This window comes from Coturnix japonica, chromosome 19 (assembly GCF_054131305.1).
Source record: "Coturnix japonica strain WE chromosome 19, WE-NBRP24, whole genome shotgun sequence".
Classification (NCBI taxonomy): Eukaryota; Metazoa; Chordata; class Aves; order Galliformes; family Phasianidae; genus Coturnix; species Coturnix japonica.
In genome coordinates this window covers 7,537,665-7,551,319 of record NC_140681.1, presented here as the reverse complement: position 1 = coordinate 7,551,319, position 13,655 = coordinate 7,537,665, and the positions used below count along the sequence as shown (strand labels likewise).

At 37.3% G+C, this 13,655-nt stretch overlaps 1 protein-coding gene across 5 annotated transcripts in view; it reads right to left on the bottom strand.

Annotated features, from left to right (window-relative positions):
- Positions 1-13,655, bottom strand: part of ARFGEF2 (ARF guanine nucleotide exchange factor 2) — a 31,061-nt gene that overhangs the window by 3,793 nt on the left and 13,613 nt on the right. For 3 of the 5 annotated variants that reach the window (XM_015881575.3, XM_085520346.1, XM_015881576.3), the window contains 24 exons: positions 13,521-13,632; positions 12,746-12,951; positions 12,465-12,549; positions 12,199-12,370; positions 10,997-11,148; positions 10,719-10,847; positions 10,346-10,504; positions 9,153-9,300; positions 8,398-8,497; positions 7,884-7,924; positions 7,630-7,799; positions 6,987-7,138; positions 6,688-6,860; positions 5,397-5,557; positions 4,836-4,966; positions 4,618-4,747; positions 4,145-4,280; positions 3,474-3,612; positions 3,313-3,367; positions 2,956-3,070; positions 2,552-2,682; positions 1,958-2,126; positions 1,443-1,581; positions 286-403 (listed from right to left, as the gene is read on the bottom strand). In XM_015881575.3, coding sequence (XP_015737061.2) covers positions 286-403; positions 1,443-1,581; positions 1,958-2,126; positions 2,552-2,682; positions 2,956-3,070; positions 3,313-3,367; positions 3,474-3,612; positions 4,145-4,280; positions 4,618-4,747; positions 4,836-4,966; positions 5,397-5,557; positions 6,688-6,860; positions 6,987-7,138; positions 7,630-7,799; positions 7,884-7,924; positions 8,398-8,497; positions 9,153-9,300; positions 10,346-10,504; positions 10,719-10,847; positions 10,997-11,148; positions 12,199-12,370; positions 12,465-12,549; positions 12,746-12,951; positions 13,521-13,632 — 3,223 coding nt within the window. Of the gene's footprint in view, positions 1-285; positions 404-1,442; positions 1,582-1,957; positions 2,127-2,551; positions 2,683-2,955; positions 3,071-3,312; positions 3,368-3,473; positions 3,613-4,144; positions 4,281-4,617; positions 4,748-4,835; positions 4,967-5,396; positions 5,558-6,687; positions 6,861-6,986; positions 7,139-7,629; positions 7,800-7,883; positions 7,925-8,397; positions 8,498-9,152; positions 9,301-10,345; positions 10,505-10,718; positions 10,848-10,996; positions 11,149-12,119; positions 12,371-12,464; positions 12,550-12,745; positions 12,952-13,520; positions 13,633-13,655 lie in introns of all 5 variants that reach the window. The other 2 variants (XM_085520347.1, XR_014935964.1) reach the window with 2 other exon arrangements.

The following is a 13,655-nucleotide window of genomic DNA, read 5'->3' as shown; positions in this document are numbered from 1 at the left end:
ATAACACACCATAAGCACATCCTTTACTGCACACTCACAGGGCTTTATGTGAAAGATCTGCAGTAATATCTCCATACAACTGAACTTCATGGACGTAGTCCCATTTTTACACTGTGAAACGCTTGCCAAAAGAAAGCAAGCATAACTGCTGCATTTCAAGGAGAGTACACACTATGTGAATAAGCAAATTAGGCATCTTGCAATATGCATGACAGAATGAATTCAACAGAAGCAGAGATGAAAAAACATGAATGCAAACAGACATGGCATCCAGCCTGTTCTTACCTTTTCATCACTGATTTTTAGTGTTTTTGTTAGAAGCAGCAGCAGGAGATTGGTCCAAGCTTCTCTGTGGCTTTCTGAGTTCACGGTAATAAAATATGCCAGGGCTTCACTGCATACACTGAAGAGATGCCAAGTTCAGACAAACCATAAGGAAAACCCACAGTAAGTTTCTGCTCCATGCCCTATTAGTGCTCTCAGAGTTTATCCTGTTTGCACAAACGATGCATTTCCATGGAAAAGTTTTCAATCACATGCAGTAATTTTAAACTACACGCATTTGTTTGTATTTGCTGTTCAGTTGTCACAGATAGTTGAACTGAAATAGTTTTTACACTGTTAACAAACAACTACAGAGTGAAAAGTAGAAAACAACTATTTTCCTTGTGAGCATTCTGTAATTAAAGTGCTTTCTGTAATTAAAGTGTTTTCACATTCAACCTGCAAATGGCACCATGAAAAAAACTCTTTCTCTCCTAGCTACACTGCTATACTAAAGCTCTGTAGCGCTTAGGTTAAAGAAATATAGACACATTAGTAGTCCATGTTTGGTCCTTGCAGTAGATTGAATGTTGTAGACAATCTGTACAAATTACAACAGATTTTCTTGGTACTTTCTAAAGAGGGAATGGGACCTCCCCTTTTATGCACTGAAAAGATAAGTGTGTCTACAGACACTGAAAAATTAAAACACCACTGAAATGCACTGAATTAGTATCAATAATAAAAGCTTAAGATTTCTTCACATTTGACAGAGATTAGTACCTTGAACTTCTCTGTACCAACAACTTACTCCTCAGATAAAGGGATGAAGTAGCTTTTTGTATTACTTAGCAATCTTCTTTTTAATGTTTTAAGTTCTGGGTATACAGTAGCCTGTCCTGCATTCTGTTTAGATTTCTTATCACATTGTATCTTTGTAATCTGTACCACCACTTTTGTAAATAAAAGGGGGTCAAGCAAGAAAGCATTTTATTTATTTCACATGGATTGCTTTTTTATTGCTATATTTGCTTTTAGTAAAGAGCAGGCAATTGTATAACTTGGTATGCATTGCATGTTCTGCTGAGCGACTTAAAAATGGAACACTTACACCCAAGGATGCACTGTGCATATATTTCTGCACACATAACAGACCTGAACTAACTTCATTCTCTTACCTAAGCAGCCGTTCCTGTATAGCATCCCAGGAGTCACGGCGGTTTTCATCCACATACATTCGAAAGAGTATTCTCAAGCAACAAGCCAAGCTGCTTGTCTCTTGTTTTAAGAGATTAGGTTTTGATTTACCCTTGAACCCTAGAAATCAGAGGAAGCATTCACAGTTTTAGACACTGGCCAAGAGACAGCCAAGTATCTCTCCATTAACAAACAACAGTAGGTATCTGATTTCTTTCACAGACAGCATTTCTTCCTCCTGGACTTGGACTGACATCCAACTTATTTTTATAAATGCATGTTAAGTGCAGCAGTACTAACTATACTGCTTTACTTCAATGAAAAATACATACAGAAAATAGAAATAACACAATAGCAAGGAGAAAAATAGTAAAAGAATACAGTGTCAGATGAACTGCAGACATTGTTACAATAGTATACTTTTGCAGTTCAATGCTTAAGGCCTGAAACAAAGCTCAGTGCCTTTATTTAGAACCAAACCACACAAAAGCCTCACCTGCTCTCCACAACACAGTTCTTTGTTCATAATTTGAATTAAAGGCTTTTGAAAAAGAATGAGACTCCTGCAAACAATCTAGTAACTTGAAGAGGTGGTGTGAAGACATGTGCTTATACATTCCTTGGTCCTCTGTGTCAATGTGGATGTCTGCATCCAATGCATCTCGCTAAACAAATAGATCAAGGGGGAGAACAGTATCAGTAATATATTCTTTTTTGCAAGAAAGACTCTGATACTTCATATATCATGTACTATTAACTCTAGGTTCCCAGTGCCAAGTACAAGTGAAATACCAGAGCAATACACTACAGCAGAACTGTTCTGTCAAATGCTAAAACTGTAATTCCTCTCACTAAAACATTTTCAGGAGAAGATACGGTAAATCCCAGTTGTAAGAAACACTAAGAACAATAAAATGACTGGGTTTTTTTGTAAGCTATTTCTGCTATGAGTTTAACTACACCATCCCCAAGACACTGCCTGAACGCACTAGCTCCAAACGCCCTGGCCTAGGGCTTCATTAACACAGACAAATAAGAGCCCACCTTATACTAATCCCTAGAATCAGAATTCTGAGGAGTCTGCTGGTACCTGAGCTGCAGCCATGTGCTCAGCATCTTCCTTCTTGCTTGTTGCTGGATAGAATACTATGTTATCAATGGTCTGTATCAACTCCAACTGTACCACACACTTTATAAGGAGGCCAGCAAACAGTTTCTGGTCTAATGAAACAGAGCAAGAGAAGTTACAAGAAGCAACTTGTAACAATTAATGTACAACAGATTAGCAAAGTACTACCTCATCATTTTCATATTTGGTAATGCTGTGAATTATCTTACATAAAGAAAATTTATCTAGAAGGAATAAATACAAGTTGGAAAGACAAGCTAAGTTTTTTCAAATTAATTGTCAAGTGCCCTCAAACTGTCTCTAATTGACTACAGAAGCCAAGTGGCTGTAAAAGTTAATTTAATAAACTCGGATGTTTTCCTTACTTGTATAAGGACCACCTTTCCAGCTTTCATCTGTTGGATTTGAAAGTTGACTTTGTCCTCTTTCTGAAGCATTTTTATCCACACTGCTTAAAGACTGGCGATCTAAGTCAAAATCCTAGAACAGAATTCAGAACCATCCTTAGAATTCAAAGTGCTGTGTACTAACTAGCCAACAGAACTCTGGATTCAAGGAATGCCTGCACCCATTCCTTTGGAGTTACTTGATAGCCATGCCAGATACAAGCTAATGTTAATTCCAGTACTTGTCATCAAGCACATCTATTACTACAAAGTACTTCAGAAGCTGACCCAACACCACCTCTTCAGCTTAGCTTGTTGCCCTGAATTAACGCTTACCAAGTGCTTTTCAGCTGAATCTTCCTCCATTCCTGCTGGCCTCCAAGTAAGCAAGCTTCGCATCAAGATAAAAAAAGTAAAACAAAATGGTAAATATTGTTGCTCCAAAACAGAGCATTAGTGTGAGAAGCATACCTTACTATATATATAGTATAACTTACACATGAGGAATGGTAGTTTTGAAGATTTCTAGCATACAATTGCACGTCTGGCCCCAGACTTCTGGGCTGAATTTCTGTCCATTTAGTATTACCAGATTTTCCAGGCAGTTTGTACCTGATCGAGCCAATTGCTCGTTTTCTGTGGAAGATACGTTTCATATTTATTAGCTTTAACAATATCAATGAAACATTAAGCACCCTCTATTACTACTCCATTAAACACTTTTCTCACCATTTTGAGAGGCATGTTAATTCAGCTCAGAGCCTACCTATGAACTGTATTACAGTATCATCAAGCTGGGGACCATACTGAATAGAAAACAGTGCTCAAAAATACACTTTGAGAGACTGAAATCCAAATAGGGAAGACGAAGGACAGGAAGGAAGCAGAAAAAGAGCATAGAGTGGAACAAATAAAGGAAAGCAGAAATCTTTAGATTAGCAATACATTATTAAAAGCTGTTGCTCTGTCCCAGCAGCACCATAAAGACATTAACAGAAGAACTGATTAAATAGAATGAGAGCCTGGAATACTTAAGATTCTGCAGACATTTATTACATCACACATTCTGATGGTGGTAGTCATTATTCTTCAAAAATTCAACTAGTTTTCCCCTTAAATAATGAGTATCTAAAAATTCATTCATCAAAAATGCAAGTGAACTAGTTACCTTGTTTTACACACCAGTGTAGCTGTGCAAGTATGTCAGGAAGAAGGATTTCATTTAAAGCTTCATAAAATTGTGTAAATACATCACAGATGGCATAAAGTGCATGGTTGCATGTAGTGGTCATCCATTCAGACTTCTGTGAGGGGAAAAAAACACATTTATTTCTACATGGGTTCTACTGGCTCTACTGTTTTGAACAGTATGGGGATATTACAAAGCCTGAATACTTTCCTTGAGAATATTCAGTCAGAGAGAACAGAAAGGATATTATGGCAAGTTTATATGTGGGAGCTATCAAGCATTGGTCATCTCATACATTCAACAATACTACAAATTATCACTACAAATGAAGTTTGTAACAGCATGAGCCGGAATACACTGACAGCAAATAACACAAGCTGCCACCTGGATTGTTCAAGTTCTTGAGGGAAAAAAAGGAGATTAAAGTTTGTTGGATTTTTTCTTTGTTTTACCTCTGTTTGTTGTTCAGGAAGTTTCATATTATCAAAAATCCGAAACACTATTCTGAACAGATCTTGCCACCAGTGCTTTTCAAAGGTATGGCCATAACTCTTCATTATTTCAAACATCACTGTTAAACCTCTATAAACAAACAAAGATTGTGTAAAAACATGTACCTGTGATCTCTTCCCTAACTGAATGCAAACCAAAACCAGAAAAGCCTTATTACCTTGTTCGAACATCTAATTTGCAACGATTTATGATACAAGAAAGCTCAAATAAAATGGGGAACCATCCTCTGACCCACACTCTGTCCCCAGGAGCAACATTCATGTCATCACTCGTGTATTCTCTTAATACCTTGGAGGTGGTATGGAAAAAGAAGATTAAAAAAACATCATTATTCTTCTATACAGATTAGATACCACTAACAGTACACAGCCAGACTTGAAAAATTAGTTTAGTTTCTGCTGTAACAATCAACTCCTGTCAAATATAAATCTGAGACATATCAATCTGTGAAAGTAACTGGAAAATATATAAAGAAAATAAGCATTTAAATGGCAACAGCTTCCATTTTAAACCAAAAGACACCTTGAACATGTTAACTAGTCCTAGTTCATTACTTATGTAACACCAAAACAATTCCTAGTTCTGAATACACTGAACACAAACTCTTGCTGCTGGGAGACTGAAATTAGAGTCTGAAAGTTCTTAGTTGCAAGAAGAACCTCAGTTAAGATAGGAAGAAGACTGTAAGGATACATAAGGGTTAAAAAAAATAAAATACCTGTGGTCTTTCTGAAACATATTTTGCACAATACCGAATAAGTCTAATAGCTTCCATGCTGGTGTCCGGAAATGCAACATTACAAGCAAACTCAGAGAGACATTTTACTGCATCTTGGAATGAATCAATTGCTGCAGGAAAGTGCTGTTGAAAAATATTTGCTGTGAAGAACAAACAAAAAACATTTCTTATAATTTACTGACAGAGAAACACAGATGAACTGACATTGGTCTACTGAAGTCAGACATGGTATATTGCTACTGAAACAACAGACATGAAAGGGCTAGATTTTCTGGATTAAATGTAATTTCTTTCCTTCTGCTCTTCCTTGTGCCATCCTCCCATCCCTAATATATATCTACCAGTATCAGAATCTATAAATGTTCTCAGGTTGGGTAACTACTGATTTATAATCTAGGATTCCCTCACGGCTTCTTCTGTGGCTCACTTTCCTTCCACAGCATATGTCACCAAATCTTATTACAATGCCATAAAAAAATAATAGGAGTAAAGCTTGATGCATATTAACTAAGCTTTAAATTATTCAGATTCTGTAGCAACAGAGGAAAAAGCAGTTAGATTTCAGGTTAAGGGACAGACTAAAGACAAACCCAAGCCAGTACATACAAGCTTTTGAATAGACTACAACTCTCAAGATCTATGCAATTCAAACTGGACTTGATCTTCATAGCTACCTTTCAACTAAACTATTCTAATTCAAATGAGCAAAAGGTTTCTTGCTATTTGCATTCATTAACACTGTCCACAACTCTTTTCCCCCCGCACTATTTAATGGGAATACAGCAGGTTCAGGACACTTACAGCTGCCATTGGTATTGAAATATTTGAGTTGGTGGTCTTCCTGTGAAAGTAGCCACGGTATATTGTTTGAAGATACTTCTAGAGTAGATAGTCTATATGAACTAAACTTCACAAGTAATCACATACCAGTATCATAAACATGATCCCTTCTACGCGATACTGAAACAGCATGAAGTTAACAAAATCTGTCAATGCAGTTTCCTTAATCTGCATCAATTTACTGATGGGCAATAGAGAAATACTGAATTTTCTCCCAATTTGAAGAGTTCTACAGCAGAGGATATATGCATTTTTCCTATTAATAGGAATTAAGAGACTTAACAGATAAGACTTTGCTGCAGAGCTTAAATGGTTTAATTGGACAATCTTGCATTTATGGTGAATGCAAACCTCATATGCAGATCGGCCTTTTATGCTAGAGTTGCAGCAGCTAAACTAAAAGTAAGTGCATCTGTGAAGTATTACTTACTAACTATATGCGCTGTAGTTTGAAAGGCCAGTTCCACAATATTCCCATCATGGTCTGATGCTGCTTGGTGAAAGACTGCAAAGATATTTTTCCAGCCTGAGCGAATATTACCAGCTTGAGAGTTCACCATCTGAGCAATACAGCGTATTACCATGTCCCGAATAGTTGGAGATCTTAAGAAAATAAAACAGAAAATAAAACACTACATCAACAGCCACTTTCAGATGCAAGACAATTAAATCCACACAAAGAAACAACTTTGAAAAGGCTTAATGTAAGCTAACATCAGTCCATCACACCTGTTTTTCTTCATAATATGCTCAAAAGGCCTTAAGAAGTCTTTCTGGAAGCGGAAGTTGGCCAGCTCTCCCTTCTCAAGAAATTTCATGGACAGCTGCCTTAATGAGTCTACTGCAAAGATGGCAACATCTTCATTAGGATTACAGCCAACCTAGAAGAAACACATTTTCAAACACTTACTAGCTGACTTATTACTTATGTAAGTAACATATCCATCATACTAGTTAAAAATCAGTCCACTAAAAAATCTCAAGCACGCTCTAGTTTCCAGACATTCAGAAAACAGGAGGGCTGTCTGTCTCAGTCATGAGAAATCTAAACAGCCCCATAAATTTCATATGCAAAAAGTGCAGAAGAATAACGGGCTAGATACTCAAAAACAAAACAAAACACACGTTAGAAAGGAACGCAGTCCAAGCTTCCAACAAAACTAACTTTGTTGTTTCAGGATCACCTGCATATATTGTAGAAGAAAGCTAATTTGGTATTTGACCAAGAGGACAATACAATAGCACAAAGGAAGAAGTATAAATACATAATCATACAGTGAAGTGATCCTTCATTATAAAAAGATCCTTCCCATAAATATTTCCATATACTGACATACTGACATATGTTATGTAACCTGGTTTTAAAAAATACCTTGTTGAAGTGATCTCCAATCACTTGCCAAATCCTTGACCACTGCAGCCTAATGCGATTCATGTTGTAATAGGATATCTCCACTATCTTCTGCAGACTGAACATGCGTGGATGGTGTGGGGAAGCCAGCTCATCCATAGAGACAGCACACAGCCACCGGACGAAGTCAACTGAACATGACAACACACTACTGTAAATTCAGGATGTTACGTGGCAAGAATTCCTGTAGTGCTTCATATGGTTGGTATACATACCTATTGCGTTTCCATCCAGCCTAGTAGATCCTGTAAATATCCTACAGAAGAAACAAATGCATTGCAGTTTTAGCTGCACATCCCCAAGACCCAATCAAATCTTAGAGCTGTAAGCAATTGTCAGCAATGTCCTGAAAGTACTTTATGATCACACGTTTTGCAGGATGCTAACCACCTGCTCAGTTCATGTAATTTACAAATACTTTGTGGCTATCAGTACAAACAGCAGAAACACCATAAAGACTACAGGTTCACCATGGTCCTTTCCTCCCCTTAGCTGTTCAGAGTCTTAGAAGTTCAGATTGCTAACTATGAGGCATACAGTTCACTGGTAAGTACAAACTTTATACTTATTATATAATCATTATACTTAGTGGCTCCAAAGACAGCATCTAAACATCACCTTTCTCTTGTGAGAAAGAGGTTTTAAGAACAGAAATCCCTGCCAGAGTCTGCAAATAAAGCACGGTCAGTAGCTTCAAGTCACATTTACCACAGAACAAATTTTAAGTACCTGTCCACTGCTACCACTACGCTCTGGGAGCTGGTCTCTCCTACTGACTCTTGAATGCTCGCCATATGCCGTTTATCAGCACCACTTCCAACAAGATTACCTGCAATAAAAGCCATAAAAACAAACAGTGTTTAGCATCACGTCTCTAGAGCAACCCTAACTTTATACAAGTAAACAAAAAAAAGCAACGGTAACGTATATGGATCATATGGTGCCCTTGTGTGATCTGTGCCAGATTATGACAAATTAAACATGCAGTTAGAGGTGTTCTTTTTACTGAGGGCATCGCATTTTGGTCATTATGTTAATTTAGTTAAGATGCAATGCTGTTAATACAATTGGAACAAATCAAACATTTTTAAATATTAACTCTATCAGATACAAGCATCTAAGGTTAGGCAGAGTTCTGCTATATTCAGCATCATCACAGAATTATAGAATCATTAAGGTTGGAAAAGACCTCTAAGATCATCCAGCCCAACCATCCAGCATCCAATCATGGACAGCATTATCTCCCAACTCAAGTGTCACCTTCAGTTTTCCAAAGATTAAGACAGCCTGCTTTCCCTTCTAATTTACAGCTTTCTGTTCCACGTACTACAGGAGCAATAGATTTTTTTATGTTCTGTTAATCTAAATAACTTCCACTAGAAGCAAATGAATAGATACATTTTAGTATCTTACCACTCTGAGCCCTTAGCCATCATACTTTAATTATATATGCATTCTGTGAAGTTTGAGTTTATTAATCTTACCTAATCCGAGGCCCATGAACTCTTCCCCTCCAGATGCATAGCCTTTAATGATTCCTTCCTTTTCACGTCCAGCACCAGATAAATACCGAGTTTTTACCCCAGTTCCTATAAGCTGTGCTAGCTCCAGCTGGCTAATACATTTCAGGATCTAAAAACAAAGATATTTTAAAACATATTTTCTGGATACCACTATCTATTTATTCCTTGCATTCCCCAGGTTATCTAATCTTTAATAGAACTCTGACAACAACAGTAACAGTTCTGAGGTAGCTTAAACAACAACATTACTAAAGCAACTGTAAATCAAACTGTGCTGAGTGATTCATTCAAGATCAACAGCTGCCATAAATCATTCAACACTGGAGGAAAAAAAAATAATATAGTGCCAAGAAATCTAATTTAGATCTCTAACTACCAGAAGTGACCTTTCTCTGTATCTCACAGTATTAGCTTTCAAAACTCGAATTGCATAACTGCATTATAGCAGCTGCCATTTAATAATGACAGTGCAAGTAGTGAAAAATGCCCAAACTGTCTATAAAGCATGAACAGGCCTTTCTGACTCCCCCACACTGCAACAGCCCTTGGATCAGCACAAGCATTTGGGGGTTGTGCTTTAAACCAGGTCCATGCAACTTATCAGCTAGGGCCCCTTTTGATTCATATTATCACACAGTCAGAGTCTAGCACCAGAAAATATAATGCAGCAGGAACATTCCAATTTAGCAGCATCACTGATTTAGAAGTGATTGAAGAGTTCTTGGAAAATATACTTTGGGAAAATAAGCATGATTCCTATAGATTATCCTCCCTTTTTCCCTCACTAAATTACTGTGGAGCTACTTCTTCATGCAACTGTGGTCTAAAGGCTGCTGAACGCTACAGAGAAGTCAAGAGCTGTGAGCTGGAGTATTTTTTATTACATGAACAAAAAAGCAGTAGTTTCTGTGTAGAATTCCATGAACCGCATTGAAATGCAAACTAAGCATAGTTTTAATTCCTTATCAAAAGCACCTACAAACACAACTAACAAAATTATACACTCATATCCATGTTTCAAGCAGAGTTGAAACACATCCCGGGAGCTAGATGTGGTTAATTAAAGACTAGAAATAGTAAGCAAACCAGAAGAACAAAGTCCTGCAGATTTTAAAAGAACAATGCAGCTGCACGAAAATTATTCAAGTTGTTACCTCATGCCAAGAGTTCCCAAGATAGTTGCCATCTGTGTGAGCGACTGTAATAAGTGTCTTAATGGTATCTATGTTCTTCTGTTTCATTTCTGTAATACTGGAACTGGCAGTCAACAAGGAAAACCGAGCAAGGGCCTGAACATAAGCATCTCGTTCAAGCTACAAGACAGAGAAACATGACATTGTAATAAAGTCCTTAAAGAGGCAGAGAAGGCTACTTGGCCAGTATGCCTATGCTACTTAATTGCATAATTGTCAGTTATATTAGAGCATTTTCCAGGGCAAGAAGAGCAGCAGGCAAACTAGCAAGTGCTCTTAATAGGACTCAGCAATAAAAGGCAAGCAGAATTCTTGAGAAAAGTCTCACACAAACCTGCATTCCAAAGATGCAGGCTATTCGAATTGCACAGTGTATGCCTTCCAAACAAAGGGATGCAACTTCTGTGTCATCACAGTTCTGCAAACCAACACTGTAAGCTGCCAACAACGGAGTCCAAACAAGCTAAAGAAAGGAAGAAATTAAGTTCACAAATCCATTAAGATTTTAGCCTAAAACATTATGATATAGGGACTAAATACATTTCCCCCACTTTTTTCCATTCTTGAAACTCTTAATAACGAAGACATATCAAGAATTTCACAGACACTCACTTTGAACATAGGCCTGACGTGATCCAGATGAGTGGCACTAGTAAAAGGAGCCTTTGCATGGCTTACTGCCTCCATGAGAGCTTTAGCAGTTTTAGCCATTTGTTCCATCTCCAAGTTGTACAACAGCCTCCGCTGCTTCTCATTAGCTACACCTAATGGGAACACATCGCAGATTAATTGTTGGTTTGCTTTGTTCTTTCCCGCCCACACACACACAACAGAAGAATTTGTACCTTCATATTGACAGACATTAAATGAAGGTGCTGACAATGAAATCTAATCTTCCAGAACCATTAGAATTCAGGAGGTTGTCATTGGTTGCAAGCTAGGAACTCCATCAGCAAAATCCACACCCCAATCTAAGACTTGATTCTACACAATATACCTAGATTCTGCCTTTTATTACATGCACAAGTCAGGCAGGCATAGTCTATTAATTTACTCTGCTTATAATAATGGATGTCAGTTTTAGTCTGACATCTTCCATACAAAACAAGCCTTTAACCAATTTAAAAATAAAGTACTAACTTAGTGTAAGGATGAAGAAACATAAAAGATTGTTTTGTTTCTGTTCTAAGAAAATTGCAAATACCATGGAAAATACAAAAAACAAAGCACTATGCTGAAGATTCAGAATTAAATGAATGACCACTGTGTATGAGGAGAGCACAGCTGGAGACACTGCTTTCTACTGTAGACTACACACAAATCTTTGTTTGCTGTGGATGAAAGAAAGCAACTGTAGAATATTACATACTCTTCAGCATCTCTTTTCTCAAACACTATCACAAGGACAGTGACATTTATTACCTATGAACTAGGACATGCTGCTGATAAAGAAAATGCACACATCTTATATATATATTATATATAAAAGCAAGAAGCTGATGAAGAAAATAACAGCAAATGTCAGTTGTTTCTTATAATTTCCCCTGCTCTTATTAAAAAAATGAATCTAGTTTCTAGTGCCTTTCTGCAGTGGAGCTGGATGCACTTACACAGCCATGTTTCCATCACAGAAATAGCAACATTAACCAATAACTAAGCCAGTTTCATTCCAGATATATATATTAGTACACTAAACGTAACTTATATATCGCACAAAGATGTTTTCAAAAGCAACCTGAACTCCACCATGCCATCCTGAAAGTTATGCAATAGTTCAGAACATGTGGTCATTCCAGCCTCTAGATCCTTCTTACTTGGTTTACTACTCTTGGTTGTAATTGCATATTCTTTTGTCTCCTTCATGGCGATTTTCTTTCCTTCTATTTCTTCATATATTGTGGATAAATACTCTACTGGCAGGTCTTTACTGTCATTGATTCCTCGATTCATTTTAATGTACTGTTCCTTTGTCATTTTATTCTTTACCTGTAGAAAAGAGTCAAAATATCAGGTTTTGAATGCAAATTTTATGGAAATCTGAGCTTCTGCAAGTCTTTTATTTTTTTTTTTTAATTTCTACCTGTGGACTGTGTAAATCTGTAGTCAGCATTATGATAGAGTATGCCAAAACATAGGCAGTGTCAGCACTAGCAAACAGCGTTTGCCTAAAAAAAGAAAAAATAAACATGTTATTGGAGATCTAATTCCTCTATCTGTTACCTTCCTTTTCACAAGAAAGAAAACAGACACACCTGTGGAAATACCCAACCTGGTAAGAGTAACAGTTGTACCTCATTCTTAAGGACCATGAACAAAACAGGCATTTTTCAGGCACTTATCCAATACAAGGTTTTGATTTACCGTTGGTTGCACTCAATGTATCTAGCAGCAAACTTCTCCATTAATCTATCGATCTTCTGGGCTTCACCAGGCAGCCGGAAGCCTTCCAGAAATATACGCAGAGCAGAGACAAAGTCTTTCCCACAGAAATCAAGCTGGTCCACATAGGCATACATCACTTCCTTGTTAAACTTGCTGCCTTCCCCAAGAAATTCCCCTGCTTGAGTCTAAAAAAAAAACAAGAGACAGTTACTACGATGTAATCCAACTGCCAGCTTCGCAAGAAAACTTAAGAGTTGCACAGCATTGAATTCTGCAAGATGATTCACTAAGTCAGCAAAGGAACCGTTATAAGGATGGCAGGAAACCAGCATCTCTAGAAAACAGACATAGCCTTCTTATTCTTGTTTTCCTTATTCCCCTAAAGGTGAAATGTGCGTTAACACAGATCCAAGTAAAGCTAATTTGCACCCACTTCATATGCAGCAGAGAGTGCTTTGACACTGTGCCACATGAAATTCCTTCACTTGACAAGATACTGCTAATGCAGATATATATAAACCTTATGCCCCTCAGCACTTCATTGAAAACAGCTACTTTACTAAAATGTCTGGGATATTTTATTAAACATAAAGCAGCATTGGGATTAAGTATATTCATTAGAATCCTTATGCTTTTAATTACCTATTAATTAAATATGAACTCAGAGTGCATACAAAAGGATCAGACAGCAACACTGTAAGAGTACTGTTGTTTTAAAACAATATGAATTATCTTATATTGCCTATAGTCTTACAGAACAGAGACGTTCCTCTTGGTGCAGAAATTGTGCAATGTCTTCTGCTGTACTGCCAAGCATTCCCTGCTCCTGTAGATACTGTATTCCTCTCTTTGGTTTTTTGTTAAACCTATTCAGACAAAAACATGGTTG